Raw genomic sequence first — 25,575 nt, 5'->3', positions numbered from 1 at the left:
TAGATAAATAATTTGTTTTGATATCATAGATGTTTTAACATTTTAAATTCATTGCAAAATAAACCATCCAACATGAAAACATATGAATTGGTTAAAATATATACAGTGGTACCTCGGGTTAAGAACTTAATTCGTTCTGGAGGTTCGTTCTTAACCTGAAACTGTTCTTAACCTGAAGCACCACATTAGCGAATGGGGCCTCCCACTGCCGCCGCGCCGCCAGAGCACAATTTCTGTTCTCATCCTGAAGCAAAGTTCTTAACCCGAGGTAGTATTTCTGGGTTAGCGGAGTCAGTAACTTGAAGCATCTCTAACCTGAAGAGTCTGTAACCTGAGGTACCACTGTAAATCCGAGTCAAATATGATAAGCATTTCCAATTCAATCAGATATTAACAATACCACAACCAATGCATAGCAATACTATACCAAGTAGTATAAAAACTACCAAATAAAAGTGCATAAAACATGGGGCCGAAATGGTAGCCAATCAGGGTTCGTGTCCCCAAGGTGATGGTAGTAGTACAGTGGTACCTCGGGTTAAGTACTTAATTCGTTCCGGAGGTCCGTACTTAACCTGAAACTGTTCTTAACCTGAAGCACCACTTTAGCTAATGGGGCCTCCTGCTGCTGCTGCACTGCCGGAGCACGATTTCTGTTCTCATCCTGAAGCAAAGCACTATTTCTGGGTTAGCAGAGTCTGTAACCTGAAGCGTATGTAACCTGAAGCGTATGTAACCCGAGGTACCACTGTATTAGTGTCCCCATGTTGGAAACCTTACAATTTGTCTTCCTTGTCTCTCTCATACTAACACTGATAGCACCACTAAATGTCTGTTTCATATGCACATCAATCCGGCATTGACAGGAGACTGTGCCCAGTGCACAAAAATTCACTGAGGGAGCAGGGCTCACTCAATGCATTCTGGCTTCCTCCTTCGCATGTTCAGTGGTTCATTCAACAACAGGCTCATTGCTTCCACATATTATTGCTTGTGTTTTTACAAGCGAGGTAGCAGCAGCTTATCTTCAAAGTGCAGAGCTCCAAATCTGCTGCATATTTAATTAAAAACAATCAGAAAATAGGACGAACCTACAGCACTCCTATTACTTTGCATGGATGTCCCTTGAGATGTGCCATAAATGTTATACGGAAAGGCTTGTAGCACCATTCGCCTGAAGTATTTACATCATGCCAGCACCCAGAAGTCCCAGGCAAGAGGCATATCCTGTTTATTATTATTATTAATATTATTAATAGTAATAGTAATAATAATAATATAATTTATATACCACCCTATACCCGGGGGTCTCAGTACTTCCCGAATGGCGGGTGCTTCCCAAATGGAGTTTATTATTGCCTCAGTGCTCCTCAAATCTGGACATAATTTACAGTGTCCAGATGATGATGTCCTCAGAAAAATGCAAGGCCATACTTTTTCTTTTTAAATTACATCTAGATTTCTCCTTAAATCTGATGAGTAAAACTAAGCCGTTGTTCCTCTTTTTTTGCCAAATGAAACTCGAGTGAGGAAGCAACAGTACTATATTTTGGCATGGCACTATTATTATTATCATTATTATTATCATCATCATCATCATCATCATCACCTACAAATTGCTTAATATTTTAAACATCTAAGCAGAGCACAATATGAAAGCAAAAGTTGTAGTATAACAAAAATACAGCTCACCTTTTTGTCCAGGGTCTTTCTGACAAATAACAGCAGACCCCATTTTTGTGTTTAAATCCCCCAAATTCCTGTTTCCTTTTTAAAAATATGCGTTTAGATTACTGTTTTACTGAAACATTATCTGCTCAGCATGGCAAAAACTTGCCAGAACAGGAAAAATGTCAGCAAGTGATAAAAACTAATAGGAAGGGAAGGCAATATATTCCATAACCTGGGTGCAGCCACCAGTCTGCCCTTTCTTATATCCCAACCAATTGTGCTTCCAGCAACAGGCTTTTTCTCCATCTGGTGGCCACTTTCTTTCCCTACCCAGATATCATTGCAGGATAGAACAATGCCATCATATACCATCATTCTAAGGAGATCTCTGAGTGTGTGTATTTTCTTTTCCTTAAATGGCAGCTCTTGAGATTGTTCAAAGTGCTGTTGTTGGTCAAGGTCAGCCGTCCCCGTAAACCACCCAAATCACCTCCCTCAATTTTGCTGGCATTTCTACTTAGCTGTAGTGAATGTAATACATTTTCATATTTCTCAGCACTGTTGTGACTCTACCCAGAGCCCAGTACAATGCGTGTAATGCCTGTGATTTTTCTTTAGCAGATATAACTCTTGTTTAACGGCATTATAAAGCAAGGAACAATCCTTTCCAGTGAGCTGAACAAGCTAGACTAGTGAGAGAGCTCAACTCAACTTTTAACGCAATAACGGTTTTGTTTTTGTGCGTAGAATGAAAAGGAAACCATCGCATTCTTTGCACATGATGACAGTAACTTTCCTGCTCAGATGGGTCCGCAAGCCTTCAAGATTCCCTACTCCATCAGGCAAAGGATATGCGCAACTTTTGACACACCCAGCGCCAAAGGCAAAGACTGGCAGATGTTAGCACTGAAAAACAGCATCAACAGGTAATCCAGTGCAATCCTGAATTGCAGCCAGTCCATTGTTATTGGAGCAGTGTGCTGTGACATTCCCTGCTCCCTGCCTTCTTTACCCTTCTCAGTCATTGTTGTTGTATTTGCACGTCAACCCGCAATTCAGACATTTCCCAGTATCTTGAAAGCTTCAACATTTTAAATTATCATCAGGACACTGTTCCCAGTGTAGGGCCCGCAGGATACTTCCTTGGAGGATTTTAAGCGGAGGTTGGATGGCCATCTGTCATGGATGCTTTAGCTGAAATTCCTGCACTGCAAGGGGTTGGACTAGATGACCCCTGGGTCCCTTACGACTCTATGATTCTATGATCCACCAGCGCCTTTCAGGAATTTCCACCTCCGAAAGGTTTGCCTTATGCCATCATTTGCTTCCTTTCAGAAGCATACCAACACCTGTTCCTAGAAGATTTCGAGGCTGCTGCTTGACAAAACGGTTGCTTTAAGTTTGAGATACCGTATTTTTCGCCCTATAGGACACACTTTTTCCCCTCCAAAAATGAAGGGGAAATGTGTGTGCGTCCTATGGGGCGAATGCAGGCTTTCGCTGAAGCCTGGAGAGCGAGAGGGGTCGGTGCGCACCAACCCCTCTCACTCTCCAGGCTTCGCGGACCTCTCCGCAAGCAGCGGGAGTGCTCCCGCTGCTTGCGGAGAGTTGCCTGCATGCCGAAGCCTGCGCGCGCTGAGATCAGCGCGTCCAGGCTTCGCGGACCTCTCTGCAAGCAGTAGGAGCGCTCCCGCTGCTTGCGGAGAGTTGCCTGCATGCCAAAGCCTGCGCGCACTGAGATCAGCGCGTCCAGGCTTCACGGACCTCTCCGCAAGCAGCGGGAGCGCTCCCGCTGCTTGCGGAGAGTTGCCTGCATGCCGAAGCCTGCGCGCGCTGAGATCAGCGCGTCCAGGCTTCGCGGACCTCTCCGCAAGCAGCGGGAGCGCTCCCGCTGCTTGCGGAGAGTTGCCTGCGTGCTGAAGCCTGCACGCGCTGAGATCAGCGCGTCCAGGCTTCGCGGACCTCTCCGCAAGCAGCGGGAGCCAGTGCTGGGCTCCCACGGCTTGCAGAAAGCTGCCTGTTTGGGGGCTGGGGTCGGGGGAAGCTCGGGCCTCCCCCGCCCCAGCCCCGTGCCTGGGGGGGAAATAAGTTTTTTCCCTTTATTTCCCCCCAAAAACACTAGGTGCGCCTTATGGGACGGTGCGTCCTATAGGGCGAAAAATATGGTAATCCCCTTTATGTGTTTGGCTTCTTTTTGAAAAGAAAGAAAGAAAAGGAAACAAAATCTTAGGTTTTCATTCATTACATTTTTATGAGGTTACATCTTTATATTGTAAATGAACGCCAAATTTTTCATCCTGGTTACAGTTAATTGGAACTCGATAGAAAATAAAAATTTTCTCAAGAAAGCAGAAGTTAATTACACATTTGCTTGAAAAAGGCTGAGTGTCAATTCAACAGTACTGAGTTGTACAGTACACTGCATATTTTGTTATTTACTATTGTATGTGTTGATTCATTACATATGAGAGTGTAATTCAGTGATTGTTTTTAAGTGTGGTTGGGTATGAAAGTTCTGGCTGTAGTTGTTATTAGGTAAAACCTATATCATGTATAGATTTATATTGTAAACCACTTTACAAACAACAATGGGTGTCCGAAATGCTGTAAAACAATGTGCAAATCAAATGTGGCAGAGTAGACTTTTTAAGAGTATCAATATTGCATTGCAATATTCTGCCACGCCTGATGATAATCATTTTAACCTACCTGAATTTGTAAGGCTTTTCTTAAAAAATGAACATATAGTGTGATTTGTGGAAAGGCCATTGCTCAGCGATTGAGCCCATGCTTTCTGTGCAGAAGTATCCAGATCCAATCCCTGACACCTCCAGAGAGGACTTGCAAAAACTCCTTCCCCAACCTTTGGTCCTAGGTGTCGTTAGACTACAACATGGGAAGGCTGATGCAGCAATACTGAGCTAAACTGGCCGTTGTCTGACTCAGTGTGAGGCAGCCTCCTATTCTCTTTCTGCAAAGCTCCAAGTTTTACCTGCCTCCTTCCTCCTTCCTGCAGTAGTCCACTTTCTCTTGCACTCTCTTCAGTTCCAATCCAATCAGCCTAGAGAGAATGGGCCGATGAGCAGGGCTGTTTTCAGCCAGAAGTCAGTTCCAGCATCTCCAATGGCAATGCCACCCAATCTCCCATGGGTGCCATTGCCATCATAAGAGAACAAGGGAGGCATTCATGGTGAGTTCCAACACCTCTTTTTCTAGAAACGCAGCACTGCCAATGAGTAAGAAAGCAATAGAAGCAGCTGCTCTTTTTGTTCACTCCCATTGCTTGATGGTTCTCTTCCTCGGCAACAGAAGGATTGAATGGAGGGCAGTGGCAAGAAGAAGATCAGCACAGCCAGTGGGGGCTGAAATGTGGGCCGCAGTTGATGCCCAGCAAAACTGATTCTCATGATTGCATCAGCAAGAATAGCCTCAACTATTCTAGCCAGTCGACCCGCGCCCTCCCCATTCCTTTCTTGATTTTATTAAAAAGAATTGGATGAAAATATATGCTTCTGTGCAAGGTGATTTGGAAGGGTGTTGAATGTGTATCTAAATAATAATTAAAGGTAAAGGTAAAGGGACCCCGACCATTAGAGGTCCAGTCGCGGACGACTCTGGGGTTGCGGCAGTCATCTCACTTTACTGGCCGAGGGCGCCGACATACAGTTCATGTGGCCAGCATGGCTAAGCCGCTTCTGGCGAACCAGAGCAGCACACAGAAACGCCGTTTACCTTCCTGCTGGAGCGGTACCTATTTATCTACTTGCACTTTGACGTGCTTTTGAACTTCTAGGTTGGCAGGAGCTGGGACCGAGCAACGGGAGCTCACCCCGTCATGGGGATTCGAACCGCTGACCTTCTGATTGGCAAGTCCTAGGCTCTGTGGTTTAGACCACAGCGCCACCCAGGTCCCATAAATAATGGCAATAATATCAATTAACCTGTACAACCCATCCACAATAATAGTTTACGTCCAAATTGATACCTTTCCCGCCCATGTGGCTGTTGAAGATGATGGCAGCATACACTGACCCTATGCCTTCTCCTTGGTGGGAATGATGCGCAGTAGCATAAGTTTGCCACTGGGGATTCTTGGATCTGTAGCCGTAGTCTCTGGCAAGAAAACTAACTGCTCTAGCTGGGTCCTGCCACCAAGCTACATTCTGTGACTTAGGGCAGGGGAAAGGGGAGGCAGAAGCAGCTCCCAGGATGTCTGTAGGGTTTTGCTTGTCTTGATCCTGCACACAAACTTCCAAGAAGACTTGTTTGCCTGTGGAAGTAGGTGCCTTTGCTTGGATACTGCTGGCGCTCTTGTTTGAATCTAAAACAGCCAAGTGGCACAATTTCAGTAGGGGAGAGATTACCTGGATTAGTGATGAGTGGGACCTGCAACAAAACACTACAGGGCATCCTCGCCTCTTAGCAAGAGGACTGCTGTTGAAGGGTCTTGTCTGCAGTGGCTGTCGAGAAAGTCCAGCCCTTATTGGGGGCTTAGTTGTATTTGTTGTGAAGATGCCAGCATGGTGATATACCTTTGACTTTCTCAGTAGCCCCATTGCAGGTCTATTTCCATTAGCACTCAACAGCTCATCAGTTTGGGAATGATGTCTTCCCTGAAGGCAAAATTTAAAAGGAATTGCATTTTTATCTTTTTAATCAGCAGACCTGGGAAACAAGTGGGTGCAGAGCTGAATCCAATGTCAGTCCTGCTCAGAGTAGACACATTGAAATGAATGAACCCAACTGAGTCATGTCCTTTTAACTTCTACTCTGAATGGGACTGGGTTCAACCCACAGAACCCAACTTGCTATTCTGAATTTAAAACTTTAAAAAGGTTGAGCCGTTGAAGAAGCTGAACGCTTGTACTTCTTTCTTTTCACAAAGAAAAGGGAGAAGAGAATCTCATTAACAGGCAAGCCAAATTCTGTACCTTTTTAAACAGTGGATCTCTTCCCAAGCTCCTATCCTGGGCATTTGTTAGACTTGTTTGGAACTAGCTGTGCCTTCTGGAACTGAAGCATGTGTGTTTTCTATTGGCTACACTAATTGCTCATGGAAGGAAGGAACAAGGCACCAGAGGCAAATTGGAGCTGGATGCTTTCTAGATGTTTGGAACAACTATCCAGCCTGCAGTCTGTTTTGTATGGATTTTGAACCAAGATATGTGGTTTTTAGAACAAGCGAGTGCAGGTGGCTGAGCTGGCTGGCTGGCTGTCTTTTTTTTTTTCTGGGGGTTTGTTGTCGTTGAGTTCCTTATGTCTCCTTGCTAGGAACATTGTTCAGCTATCTATTATTAATGAAAAGACTGGAAAGGGACTACTTGGTTGCATTTCTGGCAGAGAGACTGCACACGTGAGCAGTATATTAACATTGTCTACCGTGACCGTAAATGACGCAGCACTAGAAATCACCAGAGAAACGGTGGGAGCTTCAGGTCCTCCATCTCATTGCACTGCAGATAATTCCTCTGCATTGTGTATTTCAGGGATGTCCAACCTGTGGCCTTCCATATATTGTTGGCCTTCAGCTCCCATCAGTTCTGACTCTGGGCAGTGCAGCCTGCTGTTAGAGAGGAACACAGATGTCAATTTCAGTTTCTAATTTCACTAACCTTAAGATAATTCCACCCCATTTTTGCATTGATTTGCCATTTATTTATTTTTAAAGTCTGCACAAAAAAGGTGTGTGTTTTCATGCTCATGTATCTTTCAAATATATAGAATTTTCTTCAATGTACACATTTTGGCAAGGAATTTTTTCATAGGATTTGCATGTTATTCTTCATTAATATATGCATTTTTGTTCACACATTTTTCTGGTTGGAGAACCACACCACTGAATTCAGAGACATGTGACTCTTGAAGGACGGTTGTGGTTTGGTTTGTTTATTGGTTGGAGAAGTGTGAATTAGGTAGGTGCACATTAAAATCTGAACCCAATGAATTCCCCTTCGTCCCTAGCTGGAGTCTAGCATCATCTGGATTGCTATAGAGTACCTACCGCTGGTGTGCTTGCACATACATAGGTGCCCATTCAAGCTGTTCATGGTTTTCTTTTTAAAGACACTTTGTTTTTTGTGGTCCATGGCTATGGTCATCCTGGAACTGAAGGAGTGGAAAGATTTTGGGGGAAGGGATGTTGCTTCTCTTAGGCAAGTCACTAGTTTTTGCATTTTATATTTTGCAATCTGGAATGGCAATCTCAGTGATACCCAAACTATTATGCCACTTTGAACAGTCATGGCTTTCTCCCAATGAATTCTGGGAGCTGAGAGTTGTTAGGAGACCCCTGTTCCCTTCACAGAGCTATGGTTCCCTGGGTCTTTTACCAATCAATCCCTCTTCCCAGGGAACCATAGGAACTATGGGTTTTTGAAGGGGATTTTACTGAGACTTTTCATGGGCACCATAAGAGCTACGTGTGAGAAAGGGGGCAGCACACTGGTGCCTACAGGTGTCACTCTGACAACCCCTGATATAGCCGTATCTGATGTTTGTAGGTGAGGGTGGGCACAGGGCTGAATGTGGCATATATAGAACCCTATCAATCATTAAAAGACCTCACTAGCATTATTTCTAGAATCCTTGCAACAACCCAGTAAAGCTGGTATTATTAGCTTCCTCTTAATTGCAGGTGGGGAGCAGAGACTGAGGGTCAAACAACATGTATCATGGCATCATAATTCTAACTCAGGATCTACTGGTTGTATCTCAGATGTTTAACTATAGCGACTTTCCCCATCAGGGCTAGATGGCTGAAATGAAGAAAACTAACCAGGAGCAGTCTTCTGTGTGAAAGGGCTGTGAGCTCAGTTCAGCTCTCACGCCGAAAACAAATTCCTAGGCTCAGATTGCGCTCAGAAACACCTTGCTCTCTAATTCCCAACTATGGCTTTTGCACCTAGCTCTGATTGGCAGATCTTGTGGTTCTAGTAAAAAAACAAAACAATAACCCCAAAGTAGATCCAACATGAAGTCTATCCAAACCTACTTTAGGCTCAGAAGAATTTACTCTAATAAGCCAATAGTTTAAACTTTGAGAACATAACACTATTAAGGCAATGTAGCTGCTGTACCAGAGGCAATGCAGCAATGTCTTGGATTGAGTGGAAAGCAAGAAAGCTTACAGTTATTTGTTTATTGATTGAGGTAAAAAGTTGCCTGAACAAGTGAAGATGTGTCGTAGTGGGTCTACCCCCCAGTGTTCCCAAGAATGCAGGTGCCTCTTGGGCCTTTGTACATGAAGGGGCTGCAGTATGAACACACTCTGAAGCCTTTGTGCAGTCAGGGATCCCAATAGGGAAGGTTCCATCTCAGCTGAACACACATAGAAACTAGGAACGAAAGAGAAATTTCATTCAATTTACATCTCAAGATGAACCTGTCTAATTCACACTTTCCACATCAATATGCAAACCAAAACACAGCCTTCCTTTGAAATTCACACTTCTCTGAATTTGCCATGTAGTTCTCCAGCCAAATAATATGTACAAAAATGCATATATTCATGAAATAACATGCACAAATGAAGCCTGGTGGGGGAACATTGCTTTGCAAAAGTGTGCATATTAGGATAAATTTTCACAAAAATTCTGGTAAATATTCATAAGGACTTAAAAAATAATAATTGCAAACTGATGTGGGAAACTGAACTTAAGATTGGAAAAAATGAGAAACTGAGAGAAAGCAAAACTGACAGATTTCACTTATCCTTGTTAGAAAGTCTGTTCAGACCATCATCCTTAACAGAGAGAGGTCTGAGAGGAGCCAGGGCACTCATGTGTATGCCCTTTCTCCTCTGCACACTTGTAGCCCTCTTGAGTTCACGCAAACCCTGGAAGAAGGGTGAAGAGCTCTGCAGAAGGTTGGGATCCAGCGCTGAGCCTGTACTCTGAGCAATATTTACTTATTTCAGCTCAGCACTTAGTCAGGAAGCTTAGATCTGACATTTTGCCAGGCATTATGTGGTATAAAGGTTTGGATGACTTTTCGCAAAGTGCTCTGGTCCTCTCGGCTTTAGCTGGTAAACGAACTATATCTAGCATCTAAGCTTCTGTATGTTCATATGCAAGGAAAAGTCGGCTCATATTTTCGATTTAGCATATTAACCCATCTCTTCTACTTTGTGCTGCTTCTAGGATTTAGCAATTATACCTCATGATCAGCACCGTTGAAATGGTACTTCCAGGCCTAGAGCTGATTCACACATGCACCAACACCTAGGCATCTCACTGGTGATGCACCCAGGTATCTCACCACTTGGTGGTGATGAGCCACAGCTAAACACAAGAACTGCCTCCACTGAAATGTAATATGCATGAGATAACATAAGAGTGTATGAAAAAGTCTGTGGTGATAAATTTCACATAGTCAGTGTGATATGAAGCAGTGGACCCACACTTATGTGAACTGACCTCAGTTACTATCTGAGAAGTTCTTTGAGCGTTTGTAGTTCCACAGAGATTTAATTCCAGAAAGCCTTACATGGATGTATTATGTATAATAAGCTGTATGTAAATATGACTATGCATATGCATGCTTGCTAGCTTGCTAGTTTTACTTGGATGATTATTCCCAGAGGAAATAACACAAGTCAATTTGTCAAAAGGCACAGTCTCTTAATAGCACAGTCTGAAAATAATATGCATTCAGAAACCAGTTTGTTCCAGCAGGTCTTGCGCAAATAAATGCCCTGAACGTTCCCATCAATCTTGTGTGCGCACTTTAGCAAAATATATAAAAAATGGCTTATGAAAAAAGGCAACTAAAAAAAAAAATCAAGTTCCATGCCAAAGCACACCAAACCTTGCATACAAACTCACAATATTTGCTTGTGCCATGGTGATTTGTTACTAAATTATGGATCATGCTTTAGAAGTCCTTGTTATTTACACAGGGATGTAGGTACCTTTGTTCATGCAAACAGCCTTGTTTATCCAGCTCTCTAAAAAGTCAATGTGTTGCTACCACTTAGCCAAAACGTTCCTTTCCAAAAAAAATGCACTGCTATTCCTGTGTGCTATCGTGATATTAAGCCTATTATTTAGAAGCAGAGTATTTTCGTGGAATGTGCAGCCTGTGGATTGTATCCAGTGTTCTCTGTCTGTTAATGCAAGTGCTCATGTGAGTTTTAGTGTTGTGGAACAGATGAATCTAAGACAACAGTTGTGCTAGTGGAAACTCATCACTCAATGTATTGTGCAGTCTATTGTGCAACTAAGGTTGCATTCAGACACTTCATTTTGTTTCTCTGGCACTTTCTTACTTATCAGTTCTGCATTCTCTGTGATCTTTCTCATGACATAAAAGCCACTTCTGAAGTCTAGCAGAAATTTAGTACTCATTTCTATGTTAGTTGCTTCCAGAAAAGAAAAGAAAATCCTGTTAACGTGGAAAATTATCGGACAAAATCTGGGGCGGTATTCTGGCATACTGTACTTTCCTGCTGTTTCCATGGTTGAATCATGGGGAAACAGAAACAGGCATGCACATAAAAGTGGTCACATGTCCAATGACGTCCACTGTTGCATCATACCACACCCATTGGTGTGAATGAAATTTAGTGTGACATGTGGCTTATTGATTAAAAAAACCCCTCACAGTTCCATAATGCAACAGGTAGCTCAGTCAGTAGAGCATGAGACTTTTAATCTCAGGGTCAGGAGTTAAGAGCCCCACCAATGATCTACCGCAGACGTCCAGTGATCTACCGGTAGATCATGATCTACCTGTTGGACATGCCTGAACTAGATGACCCTCGTGGTCCCTCCAAGTCTACATTTCTATGATTCTATGCAGTGTAACAGGAACATTAAAAACTGGGACAGGTATGCTAGTATTAAAACATATGGAGTAAGCCCCACATCTGAATGTACCCAAAGTTACCTGCTTATGCATTCTCTTGTTCAACAATGTTCTCCTGGCACAAGACATTTCAGCAGTTAAGACAACTTAACTTAGTGCTGTATTGGATGCAACCTTAAAAGTAGTTAGATTCGAAAGTTCCTCCCTACATTTCCCAGAGATTGCCTGAGTTTTGCAAGCAATCCTACCAAGTATCTGTGAGGGGGGCAGTCATCATCCTGAACCCTAACCCCTTTGTTTTTGCCTCTCTCATTTAGGAATTTGTCTTACTTTGCTACCCAGCGCAGCCCATCTGCTGTTATTTTGGACTTGTGGGAAGCCAGGCATCAGCACGATGGCGATTTAGACTCTCTAGCCTGTGCACTGGAAGAGATAGGAAGGACACAGCCCAAAAACTCTAATCTAACAGAAACTCAAATTGAGGAGTCCAACTTCAGCTACAGCAGACAAAATGGACTTTAGTCATCACTTTCGAAGAACTGATAGCCAGCTTGGACTTTGTAACTGAGGGAATTCCTGTGAGCCGGAAGAAACCATGTGCTACAATCACACATCCTTCCCATGATTCATTGGCTCTCTCCTTCACGCCATCAAACCAATTTGCATCTGGAGGAACAGAAGAAGCTGGCAAGCCATAAAGAAGACCCAGGCCCCTTTACACAACTGTTGCTGTAAGAGGGTGGGAAAAACAATCTCCCAATGAAGATTAAAGATTAAATCACAATGAAGATTAAATTTGATACTTAAGTGCAGAAAATGAGTACGATCTTTTGGCTACCACAACCAAGAGAGGAAAAGATTAAAATTATGGAATATTTAAAAGATGCCTGGATTTTTCTAAATCTTAGACCTCTCTGTGTTTTGGTTTGCTCAGTTGTTTCTTCTCTATGTGTTTTGTGGCTTTCTTGTTTAGTTTTCAACTAAAGCCAAGCAGCGTGGGCACTCACTGAGGCAATGGCCATTTAGGGGGCTCAGGTAAGATGGACCTGGTGCCACAATCACCACTAGAAAGAGGGGGGAGGACAGAAAACAATGAATTGCTAGAAGTTGGTATCTGCCTTGGGTACAAAAACTTTGTGTGATTAACCTGCTTTTTAAGAAAGTGGTTGGGTGCATTAATATTAGGGTGTGCACTGACCACAAGATTTGGTTTGGGCTGCAATTTGGCACTTTGGAAAACAGCTTACCTTGGTTGGAAGTGCTGTGTGATTTGACGCAGAGGCCATCAGAGTCTGCTTCAATCGCCCCATCCTTTCCACTTCTGGAAAATTTTTAAATGGGGCTGTAACATTTCCTTCCTTTTCACAGAAGTGGGTAAAATTTGAAGGTATTATAGAGTCTCAAGAGTGGATTAACACCACTGAATTACAGGCAAATAAGTGCAATTTAATTTTTTTTTTTTTTTTAAAAGCAGAAATATCTGTAACTTTTTAATATTTTGGCAGAATTGAATGAAATATGCAGGTAAGTCTGCCCTTTCTTGGGGCACGAATTTCTCCAAATTTCAGAAGGATACATTCAGTGGTTTTATTCCAAGGACAGCCATTATAGGGTGGGTAAAATCACTCAGTCTGCTACTGTTTTGTGGGGATTCAGTTAGAAAATTGCTGAAAAGTTGCCCCTAGGTAAGAAATCTGCCAAATTGCAGACAAATTGGTTCAGGGGCTTTTGTGCTAGGCACTTTAAAAGTTGGTTTTTGGGTGAGAAGGGATTTTCTTTTCAGGTAAAATGATTTCCTCCGCTTATAAGCATTCACAGCTGAACTCTCCTTCTGCCCTCTCCCCACCCTGGCATTATGATAACTTTAGATACGTTAGTTTGCTCTTGGCAGACATTTCTCTGCAGCATCATTGAAAACATCATTGTTTGGATGGCTGAGGCACCATAAAGCGCTTCAGTAGTCACAACTTGTTGATAGCACAACCCATTCCCCCTCTGACAAGTCCAAAATCCCCCCAAGACACCCCAGTTCATCCAAAGTTCATCCTAAGTAACATCTGTTTACTCATATAAGAAGATTGGACTCAGGAGACACGTGGTTAGATCTCCTGACTTTTTAAATAAAAAATAAAATCGGTTTTGAGGAGTTCCCCATTTTTAAATTGGAGCATGCCCAGTGGAGGGCGTTTTTCCAACCCTTTCCCTGGTAAGAGTCACTCTTCCCACAGGTGCTATAAGACCTCAGGAAAAAAATCACAAATATCTGTGTCATACCAGTATTTTGTCCCCCAGTGGGTGTGTATGTGGGAGAGCTAGATTTAGATCAAGGAAACTGGAAGAAAAGCTTTCCTGCATTGCTGCTCCCATTATCAGAGACCCGTGTGGCACTTTTGCATGGCTGGGGGTGGAATTTTCTGAAAATCTCAATGTGGAGCTTATCTACACGAATCTTTTCTCATTCCCATCTTGCTCATTGATCTTGACAAGAAGTGAGCTATTTCTTTTTACTAGTTCTCCTAAAACTATGAACAAATATTGCATATTATATGCATTATTATACAGGTACATATAAAATTATATGCATATACACACCAGGTTTCCTAAAGTAGCCAGCACATAAATAGATACATTGAACAATGCATATAACTGTATTAAAAATACTTATATGTTAAGACTTATAAAATTATGCTGCAGAAATATGGTGCCGCCTCGTGCTTGACTTTTTTATATGTATTACACGTTATATATATGTATTTGCATATAATTAGTTGACCTTCTTTAAAGAGAAAGCAGGGCACAAGCATGTTGGATGTAAGAGATGGTCAGATGCAGGAAAAATTCAGCTGTGTCAGGACTTCCAGATTTCGGGTATAAACCTTCCTTCTCCATTTCTAGGTGACATTCATATCATGCATTTAAAGCTTTATGATACTGGTGTTCCCTCAAAGAACTATGGGAGTTGTAGTTTGTTCAGTATGCTGAGAGTTGATAGGATAAACCTATTCCCCACACAAAGCCACAATTTCTAGATTTCCCTCTGAAGAAGGATTGGTTGTGCTGTGGGAGAGGAGCAGCTCCACCCCATACCCTCCAACATTTCTCCAATGAAAATAGGGAAATCCTAAGGAAAAGTGGGACATTCTGGGATCAAATCAGAAACCGAGACAGCTTCTGTAAATCCCTGGAAAATAGGGACAATTAGAGGGTCTGCTGTCCCTGAGCTAAGACACTTCAAAACAATGACAGAGTGAAAGCCGCTGAGATATTTTCACTTTCATTTCCTTGTTGCATTAATTTTTGAAACTCCCTCTTTTGCTAATTAGTGCTCCCACTGGGACTTGGCCTAAGGACTTTGGAATCCTTCAAGCAAGAGTGGGGAGCCTGTGGCCCTCCAGACGCTGTAGGACCCCCAACTTCCACCAGCTGCACCCACCTTGGCCACTGCTCAGGAATGATGGTACTTGTAGCCCCAACAACATCATGGCTGCCACTGGTTCCTCACTCCTGTTTTAAAGGTACACGTGAGAGGAAGTGAGAGGCCCCTGAGACCATATAGCACCAGTCCTGAGAGATCTGCTGTGGCTCCCAGTATGTTTCCGAGCACAGTTCAAAGTGTTGGTGCTGACCTTTAAAGCCCTAAACGGCCTCGGTCCTGTATACCTGAAGGAGCATCTCCACCCCCATCGTTCAGCCCAGACACTGAGGTCCAGCTCCGAGGGCCTTCTGGCAGTTCCCTCATTGCGAGAAGTGAGGTTACGGGGAACCAGGCAGAGGGCCTTCTCGGTAGTGGCGCCTGCCCTGTGAAACACCCTCCCATCAGATGTCAAGGCAATAAGCAATTATCTTACTTTTACAAGACATCTGAAGGCCGCCCTGTTTAGGGATGTTTTTAATGTTTAATGCTGTATTGTGTTTTTAATATTTGGTTGGAAGCCACCAAGAGTGGCTGAGGAAACCCAGCCAGATGGGCAGGGTATTATTATTATTATTATTATTATTACAATTATTATCATTAGATGTCTCTGACTAAAGAGCTTAGTTGGGCCGGTTGGGGGTATGTCTGGTTAGCAGAATTTTTTTTCACAATACTTGGTAGTTTTTTCAGACAAAATTACACTTTCAGAAGCTCTGAAAAATGGATAGATTCTTCCCAGTCTGGTCAGGTATATACTGAATATGTATCTCTGTATCCTGGCCTCTTTGAGTTTTTAGGACCCACCCTATTCTTGTGACTGAAACCTGTTTTAACTTTTTTCCTATTGCATTTCAAATGGTTGTAATCTACCCTGGGACCTGGTGGGTAATGAATTGAAATAATAATTATAATTATTTGTCTGGCAAAAAAGGGATCATGCCCTTTTTTTTAACCCTTCAGATTGACAGATTTATTTAGTAGTCGTATGATAATAATTATTATATAATATAATTACAATATATAATTCTATAATATAATTCAAAAAATTATAATAAGTACAGGTATTACAATAAGTACAATGTACAATTAGTGTACTATCATAGCTGCAAACACACACAAACAAACAAAATACCAAAATTACAAAATGGGGGAACCCCAGTTCTGTAGCTCTGTAGGAAGAGGAAAGATACCCACTCAACCAAAGACCACTTGGGTCAAAACCAGTTGTCAAAAAAAGCATGCAGGAACAGCACAAGATGCCCCTCAGATTTGTCTTTCCATTGCCCCTAACTCCTAGGAGCTCAGGGTTCATGGTGTTCACCCCTCTGTGCCAATCAGAAGCTGCAGAAGCCCCGTCGGACATTCAGCTTCCAAAACTAGTTCGCAAACCAGAACACTCACTTCTGGGTTTGTGGCGTCTGGGAGGCAAAACGTTTGAGAACTAAGCTGTTTGGAAACCAAGGTACGACTGTATATCCCTGGAACAAGTGAGAGGGTCATGCAAGCTCATTCTGTCCCCACCACCCCACGTCGGGCAGCCAGACTCCTCCACTGTGACACATGCAGCAGGTACAAGAAGAGACTCCATGCAAGCCTCAATATATGTGCCCAGGAGCAGCATGAGGCAGAGAGACATAGATCAGTTGCAAGAGCATCTGTCTTGAGAAGGTACCAGGTTCAATCCCTAGGATTTTCAGGGCTGGGAGAAGCTCCTGTCTGAAACCCTAGAGAGCTGATGCCAGTCTGTGTAGACAATACTGAGCAAGATGGACCATGTTCTGATCATATCAGGCAGCTTCTTCTCCTCCTGTCAGGTCTGAATGCACATCAGTGGTCACGGCTGAAGCTATCACACAAGCCCCCATGAACCCCCCACGTGTTCCAAAAATGCCAGGAGGCATCTGAACTGCTTGTTTCCGTGTTTCATTAAACAAAACACGGCAGGATTAAAATTACTGCCAGAAATAACTAGTTGAATGTGGGATCCATTATTGTTAAGACACACACACCAGGGGGTGATGGAGAGAACATGCTTTTTCCAGCTCTTTTAGAACTGAAGTTTATTGCACTCAGTTAATTATGATTCAAGATGTTCCTTGGTGTGTTTTCTAAATACAGACTGCTAATTAAACAGACTCAAGAAAATTGTCAAAACCTAGCCAAAGCACTCTGCTGATTTCCCGATCTTTTGTTCTGATGCTGTGACCGTAAAAAATGTTCTCACACTGTATGTTTTCTAAGTGTTCCCAAACTTTCCTTCAATGTGTGAGAGAGATGATTGCATATAAACTGTTCAAAGCTCTTGCACTTAAAAGGAGACAGTCGTTCTAGTGATTTATGGTTGATATCTTCCCCTAGAACCTCTCAAAACATATTATAGGGAAGATACAAAGAAGGCTAAAAGATGCATTATTTTTTAGTTTTTTATATTAGTTTTTTAAAGCATAAAAATGTTTTGCTACCTTTAACAAGTACTTTGTCAATCCCCCTTTCTCTTAAAAAAGTGGGGGGTGGCAATAAAAATATTATAGGATTTTATGGCTCTTCTGCTGCTGGTAGATGAAGTTTCCATTTAAGTCTACCAAGCAGACCTTTCCTTAAGTTTACAGGTTTTTAATCTAGACGCGTAAGACTGCCAAATCAATGTTGTCAACACCTGTAAATTAACTTTATGATGCTGCATGGCAGAATGGCAGTGCACATTATTGGGGTGGCAATTTTTAGAGTTTGTGCATTGAAATGGCTCTAAATGGTGAGGATTGGGGAGTTGAGGAGAGAAAGATGAACTGTGGCCAAACCAGGCATATAAATGATAAAACAATAAAACAGGGGAAGCTCAGGCCCTGTGGCTGAATGTGGCCCTCCATGTTTCTCAATCTGGCCCTCATAATTCCACCCAAGTCACACCCCTCACTGCCCCTATTTTGCAACCTGAGCGTATTATTATTATTATTATTATTATTATTATTATTATTATTAACATTTGTATCCCACCTTTCCTCCAAGGAGCTCAAGGTGACATACAAAGTTCTGCTCCTCATTATATGTTCACAACAACCCTGTGAAGTAGGCCAGACTGAGAGACAGTGACGAATCCAAAGGTCTCGCAGTGCGCTTCATAGCTGGTAAAGGTAAAGGGACCCCTGACTGTTAGGTCCAGTCACAGACGACTCTGGGGTTGTGGCGCTCATCTCACTTTATTGGCCGAGGGAGCTGGTGTACAGCTTCCGGGTCATGTGGCCAGCATGACTAAGCCACTTCTGACGAACCAGAGCAGCGCACGGAAACGCCGTTTACCTTCCCGCCAGAGCGGTACCTATTTATCTACTTGCACTTTGACATGCTTTCGAACTGCTAGGTTGGCAGGAGCAGGGACCAAACAACGGGAGCTCACCCCGTTGCGGGGATTCAAACCGCCAACCTTCCTGATCGGCAAGTCCTAGGCTCTGGTTTAGACCACAACGCTACCTGCCACTCACATGGCTGAGTGAGGATTAAAACCCTGTCTCCAAGATCCTAGAAACAGAACACTGATTTCTTTCTCAACCCTACTAGGCTCCTTACAGGTTGCCGCACACCCAACCTTTTTCTCAGAACCCACCCTCCTCAGTAACTATCCACACCCCCACAGAAAAACATTTAAGTTCCACAACAGCCACAACATTATGGTGGTATCTATGAGCCTCTTAGCTTCTGCACAGAAAGTGGCACAGAAAAGTTCTCCCATAACCCTTTTCAGCACCTCAGTTGTTGTTGTCTCCTAATCCTTCACAGCTGCTGAATAAACTGAGTGAAAACAATTTCAGATTGCTGCCCATCATCTTCCAGCATTGCTTACTGTTTGTGGTGTCAGCTGGAGTTCTGGTTGGTTCCTGACTCTTTTACAGGTTTCCACCAGCAACTTTGAAAATAACATCCCATTATTTCAATTATCTAAATGCTATCATGATGAAACGCACAGAGAGATGATGATTGGTCATGGGGTGGAGGAAGTGTGCATATTACAGAGAGTCACTTTATTGCAGTAATAATAATAATAATAATAATAATAATAATAATAATAATAATAAAGACAGGTGTGCTACTTGTGCTATTTGCCCTGTATGTCTGCCAGAATTAGTTTCCAGCACCAAGGCATCTGGATTTAGAGGAGTTTGCTGTGTACCACAGCCTTCTTCAGGCATCCTGATGCAATGAGCAGCATTCATGGAAGGAGAAGCTTCCTGCTTCTGCCCATCATCCCCATCATCCCCACCGCCCAACATCATACAAAACTGTCATTACTGAGTCAGACCACTGCCCCCCCCCCTAGTTTGATATTGTCTGATCCAGTGGCAGCGCTCCAGACAGGGAATATTTCCCTGCCCAAACTGAAGATGCCCAGGATTCAACCTCGGACCTTCTGCATGCAAAAGAGTTGCTCTGCCACTGACTCACAGCCCTTCCTCCCTTTTGGCAGAAGTTGGAGGGTGATTATGTGTGAAGTGGGAGGACTTCTGTCCTCATAGAGCTCCCTCCACAATATATTTTGGATAGGGATGCTGATGGAATCAGGCAAACTCAGGTCCCAGTTGTTTTCAACAATATTGTCTGGGGGGGTGGCGGCGGAAACCTTACAGATGGGTGGATCTGACCATACACATCTTTGCTCATTATTTGGTTGGAGACCTGCATTGCAAAATTCAGAGACCTGCAGATTTTGAAGGAAGGCTGTGCATATTGCCTCAGAAAGTGCAGATTAGGCAGATTCAGATTACCGTATTTTTCGCTCTATAACACGCACCAGACCATAACACGCACGTAGTTTTTAGAGGAGGAAAACAAGAAAAAAAATATTCTAAACAAAATAGTGGATATATGATTTTTTGTGGTTCATGCTGTGGCCACAGACATGTGATTTGACAGTGAGTTTGGAGTAGCCCAATGCAAAAATCCTGAGGATCCGTGTGGATCCATGCTTTGTAACCACGGAGGAGGGAAGGAAGGGGAACCATGGATCCTCTGCTCATGACTGCAGCAGATACCCCCCGCCACCCGTAGGCATTCCCTCCATAACACGCACAGACATTTGCCCTTACTTTCTAGGAGGAAAAAAGTGAGTGTTATGGTGCAAAAAATACGGTAAATGCAAACTGGACTGAATTTCTCCTTCATCCCTAGAACCCTCATGGCTCCATGAGGGCAGCTGGGGTTTCTCTCTCTGTATGACTTCTCTGAAAGTGAAAACCCAACATCTGTCTCTCCTACTGCGGGAGCAGTATTCTTTACAAATATGCAGCAGTAGAACAGGGGCATCTCTTCGTTCGCTGCTCCTCTTGGTGTCTGCAATGACCCTTTAGAACTGAAAACAGATTCAGGGCACTTCCAGGCTGTCACTGTTTTCAGGTGGGATTTCAACTGCATACCAACAAATTCAAGTTCTGCCTTTAGAGCTGTTTGGGAGCTCTTGCATAACAAACCTGTTTTCTACAAAGGACTGAGTTTATTGCAATAAGCAAAGGGAAGGGGAAATATATTAGAAAGTATAGGATGGTAATTGGTTTAATGCAATGCTGTCAATACAAATTTGAATAATTACTCATAAAGTAGCCCATGTCATCTAATCTCCCGACAAATGAGTTGGAATGAATCCGCAGTAAACAAGTTATCTGGAAGTCCTGTCAAAGGCAACCATCATTCATTTCATAGAAACGGAGTTAGGTCTAGCCTCGTTTGGAAACATAGAAGAACAGGATTGTGCCTAATTTTAGAACCTACAGCAGACACCCAGCTTCACACAATGGTTCTGCAATTAGATTAGGATTGGATGCTCAGTCTCCCATCGAAATCAATGGAAAAACTAAGATGAATTAACCAAAAGCCAATGAAAAATGAACAGTATCTGACCCTAATATGGTTTATGTTGGACCTCATCCCCCATATATTCATTTAAACTTTCAACCAGATACTTCACAATAACAAAATAGGTAAAATATTATCATACACCTCCTCCCCCCCTTTAGTATTTGTAGCAGTTCTAAAGTCACATTTTGTTTATACCTGATTACTTAACCTGTATATTTCTCCTGTACACCTACATGGATTTGAACAACCATGCCACTCTCTAACTCTGCTTTCACCAGCTTGGTGCCCTCCAGATGTTGGAGCTGATGGTAGTCATAGTTCTCTTTGAACATTGATCTTTCAAATCAGTGCATGCTAAGGGATCTTGTGAATATCCCTTTTCCAAAACTCCTTTATTTCTAGCACATCAGATTTAGGACTATGGTGATCATATAAAGGAAAGGCAGAATCACGGTAACTTCACTGGACACGGATCACAAATATTTCATATGTAATTCTAATACATATTGTCCAGATTTTGTGTTTTGCTGTGATGGGGGTGGGAAAATAGTGTTGTGCTTTGTAAGCTGTTTCTAAAGCTGCTTTTGAAATCTTCTGAGTAGGTGTTTGATAGCTTGGGTTAGTGCTTCTTCACAAGGAATGGTACACAAGCTAATGTGTTCTGATGAGATAATACCACCCACTCCTTGTGGCCCCAGCGAAACTAGAAATGATATCAAGTGTGAAACTTTAGTTCAGGGGTAGTGTAATTACCTATAGAGTAGTGCAGTTTTCAGACACACAAGACTTTCTTCTTGCTTACTATAGTGCTGTGTTTCTTCTCTCTTAGAAAACCACTTAGTTTGTGCACTCGGTGTGATGACAACACATGATATGCCACCTAAACAAAAGTGCAAGAAAAGAATGGCGTATGAATTAGGCTAGGCTGAGATTACAGATGTGAGAATCTGCCAAGCAGAATAAAATGATAGAGAGCCACCTTCCAACATTTCGTCTATTGGTAACAGGCTTCTCATACTATGATAGCTTTTTTCATTCCTGCTTTTTCCTCTCCTCCTATAAACCATCCCAGCAACATTTTATAGTGCCAATATTTCTCACTTGCCTATTTAAATTGACATCACCAGCTGGGGCGCAGTGCTAGCTCCCCGTTTTATGGGGCTCTTTTAAAAAGACTCCTCTGGTGGGGGTCCACAGGGGTGCTCAGCTTGGCAGGTCCCAAGGATGCCTCCTCCAGGCTAAGAACTTGAGTCTGCAAATGCCTGCCTCTTAATCCATGGAGATATATGCCTTTTGAGACATCTATTTCGCTCTGCAAACCTAGTGTACATTTTATATTACCCTAGCTTACAAAATTCCAAGCATGTTTTAAGTCCACTCAGAAGGGACAGAATTCAGAGCTAAATTCTGAGCTATCACCCCAGCAGAGGCAGATTTAAGGGAGCAAACTGCTATGCCCACACTGGGTGCCAAGCCAAGGGGGTGCTGCAGGAGGTGCCACAACAATAACTTAGAAGATGAGAGGCAGAGAGGTGCCAAATGTTGGTGTCACCCAGAGTGCTGCTGAAATTTGGAAGTCCAAAGTCTTGTCACTGACCTCATTTGCAGGACTGTTTCTTATTATTTACCGTTGGCTATTAGTCTTGATGTCTATATAAACACTCCCAGGTTGAGAGGCATATGTTGCTGAATTGCCATCTGTTAGGGAGCAACACTGGGAGCTTCCGCTGTTGCCTAATGCCTCAGCGAACATCTTGCACCAAGGCAACCTCCCTTGCTGCCATTCTTTCAAGTCGGGAAGATAAAAGCAGAATGCATTGGGCATATCCAAATGCACAGACCTCTGCAACATAAATTGACCTTTTGCCCGAGAATAAAAAGCTAGACCGGCAGATTGGGAGTCCACAGATGTGAGCTTCATTGCTCTAGTGCAGGGGTAGGCAAACTAAGGCTCAGGGGCTGGATGTGGCCCAATCGCCTTCTCAATCCGGCCCACGGACGGTCCGGGAATCAGTGTGTTTTTACATGAGCAGAATGTGTCCTTTTATTTAAAATGCATCTCTGGGTTATTTGTGGGGCCTGCCTGGTGTTTTTACATGAGTAGAATGTGTGTGCTTTTATTTAAAATGCATCTCTGGGGCATAGGAATTCGTTCATCCCCCTAAAAAAATATAGTGTGGCCCCCCACATGGTCTGAGGGACGGTGGACCGGCCCACAGCTGAAAAAGGTTGCTGACCCCTGCTCTAGTGCCTACTTTGTAAACTAAAACAGGTGAACCAAATACAGCCACATTTTTCAAAGGAGGTCTGTAAGGTAACTTATCACTGTTGAACTTAAAAAAACTAAAAACCAGAGACTTTAGAACATAAGAAAAGCCTGCTGGATCAGACCAAAGGCCTGTCTATAATCCAGCCTTCTGTTCTCTCAGTGGCCAACCCGCCAGGAGGACATGAAAGGAACTTGTTCCTTGACAAATTGCCTCTGTTACTGGAGGTAATATATAGCTATCACAACTAGTAACCATTACAGCTTTGCCCTCTGTGAATTTATACAATCCTCATCCAAAGCAGTCCAAGGCCGGGAGGGACATCTTGTGATTGCTTAGACCAGGAGTAGGGAACTTCAGAGCCAGGATCAATTCCCTCAGGCCTTTCTTTTTCTGGCCCATGGAAATCTCCCCAGTCCCCACCCTTCACTAATGCTGCTCTGCAGGTTCCTCAAGTGCTTTTGCCTGGCTGGAATGTGTCATTGAACTCTGATAATGTCACTTGCCTGCCTAGATGGAGGACAGAGAGGATGGAAAAGTCTCTGTGTGTGTTTGACTTCTGCAATGACAGGAAATGGCACGACAGGAGTCGCACCTGTTGCTCCACTCTCGTTTGCCTCTGTCCTCACCCCTCATTGGCATGTGGCCCCCAGAAGGTTCCTCATAGGTGAATGTGGCCCTCAGGGTGAAAGACGCCCCTGCCCTTACTCTCCCCAGATCCACTGTAATTCACAGTAATTGGCTGTCCTCCAGATGTTGGGCTCCATTCTGTCACTGTTTCTTTTGAATCAGTTCCCTTTATGCAGCCTTCAGTTGTCTTTGAATGTCATAGAAATGTGCAGGTTCACCTTTATGAGTGACCAGCTCTCGAATACCCTTCAGTCCCATTTGGGTTATGTTGTGGTAAGGAGAGGACGATGAGAAGAACAAATCGTCAATATGATGCTCAAAGAATCAAGCCATGCTCTAAAATACATCTCTGCCTGACAATGCAAGTGATGCGCCAGTAATGTAAACTCTTTCTGAGGATTGTACCCAATGCTAGTCCTACACAGAGTTGACCCATTGACATTAATGGACCTAAGTTAGTCAAGGCCATTAATTTCAGTGCCACGACTCTGAAAATGACTAGAATCCCGGAGTTATTGTTTTTCTCCCTCCCTGAAATAGAGATGAAAGGAACTTGTGAGAAAACTTCTTTAACATATCTTAATCCAAAATATCCTTATAAGCAAAATCTACATCATATTCTGTCTCCTTTTTGGTTTTCAGTTTCCTGGTGATGGGTACTGTTGTATGTTGCTGGTCATTTTTATTTTTATTTTATAATTATGAAGAGTATGTCCCTTATGAAGAGTGTACCTCAAAGTCATTTGCTTTTAGAACTGGGAGGGGGGGAGATCTCCTGTAATTCACAAAGTAAATTCAGGGTATTTCAGCAAAGTTTGATTGCATGATGTTTGCTTGTTTGTTTGTTTCACATCAAAAAAGCAGAGAAGCAGGAATTCAATGCCTCCTTAAGATAAGCAAAGCATTTGGCCTTGGCTTCATATCACACTTTCTGTGCCTTGTATTATCAATGTAAATTCTGAATGTTGTACAGGAAATGCTCTTTGGGAAAGTGGCAGTGGCTTCTTTTTCAGACCATGTACAGAGTGTATAAATAGGTATAATACATCATATATGTATCTATGTATATGTATCCGTATATGTATGTGTGTATATAAATATACATGCACACATATCGTAATGCCAAACATGATATCTTATATGGGGGTGGGGGAGAAATAACAGAGAATTTGGATGTTTTATGTAGAGTTTGCATAAAATCGTAGGGCTCCAGAAGCCTTGGAAGATGTACAGAATTACTGCAGATCCGTTATTTATGAATAAAAAGCCTTTTATTGACAGGTCATAAATGGCTCATTCATTTTGTGGTGGTCTCAACTCACTTGATTTTGCAATGGGCGTCATTCAGATCCCACACAGACGATTTGACAGAGTGCAAGCACACTTTATTGCACTGTTTTGTTCTGCCTTTGAAAGAAAATCCAATGCAACAGTTTCCTTCTGTCTAATAATTTCAAGAAACGAGTGAGCTCTGCACAAAGATAATAAATATTCCAGAATACTGAAATAACCTTATGCATTATCGGTAACCCCATCCAACTGGTAACAAAATGTGGAGATATTCCAGTGGGAACTGTTGCCATGGTTTCTCCACCTACCAGCTCTGCATCACCTGAGAGCAAAACCACACAGCTGATGCCGTCCATCTCTGCAGCAGTTTCCATTCAGCCTCTGCTCACTTCTTGCTGTTTCTACAACAGAATGTCAGCGACTGAGTTGCTGATACATCAACATTTTGTGGATGAAATTCAGCCTTTTATACTGTGCTGTGTCCTTTACCTTTTACCTAACTGTGGCATGTCTAGAAACTGAGTAGGACTTACAGCAAAGATGGCTAATATGCTGCTCTCCAGATGTTGCTGGCCTACAAGGCAATGGTCAGGAATTATGGGAGTTGTAGTCCATCGTCATCTAGAGTAGTGTTTCCCAAACTTGGGTCTCCAG

The 25,575-nt window shown here is 42.9% G+C and overlaps 1 protein-coding gene across 2 annotated transcripts in view; it reads left to right on the top strand.

Moving 5' to 3' along the window:
* UNC5D (unc-5 netrin receptor D) overlaps positions 1-12,941 on the top strand; it is a 409,419-nt gene extending 396,478 nt beyond the window's left edge. For both annotated transcript variants that reach the window (XM_080982356.1, XM_080982355.1), the window contains 2 exons: positions 2,419-2,597; positions 11,793-12,941. In XM_080982356.1, coding sequence (XP_080838482.1) covers positions 2,419-2,597; positions 11,793-11,997 — 384 coding nt within the window. In that variant the 3' untranslated portion in view covers positions 11,998-12,941. The remainder of the gene's footprint in view (positions 1-2,418; positions 2,598-11,792) is intronic.
* The last annotated feature ends 12,634 nt before the right edge of the window (positions 12,942-25,575 follow it).

Source organism: Podarcis pityusensis (genome assembly GCF_964106645.2).
Source record: "Podarcis pityusensis genome assembly, chromosome: 15".
Taxonomy (NCBI): Eukaryota; Metazoa; Chordata; class Lepidosauria; order Squamata; family Lacertidae; genus Podarcis; species Podarcis pityusensis.
The sequence above is the reverse complement of the archived record's forward strand: the minus strand, read 5'-3'. Positions and strand labels throughout refer to the sequence as shown.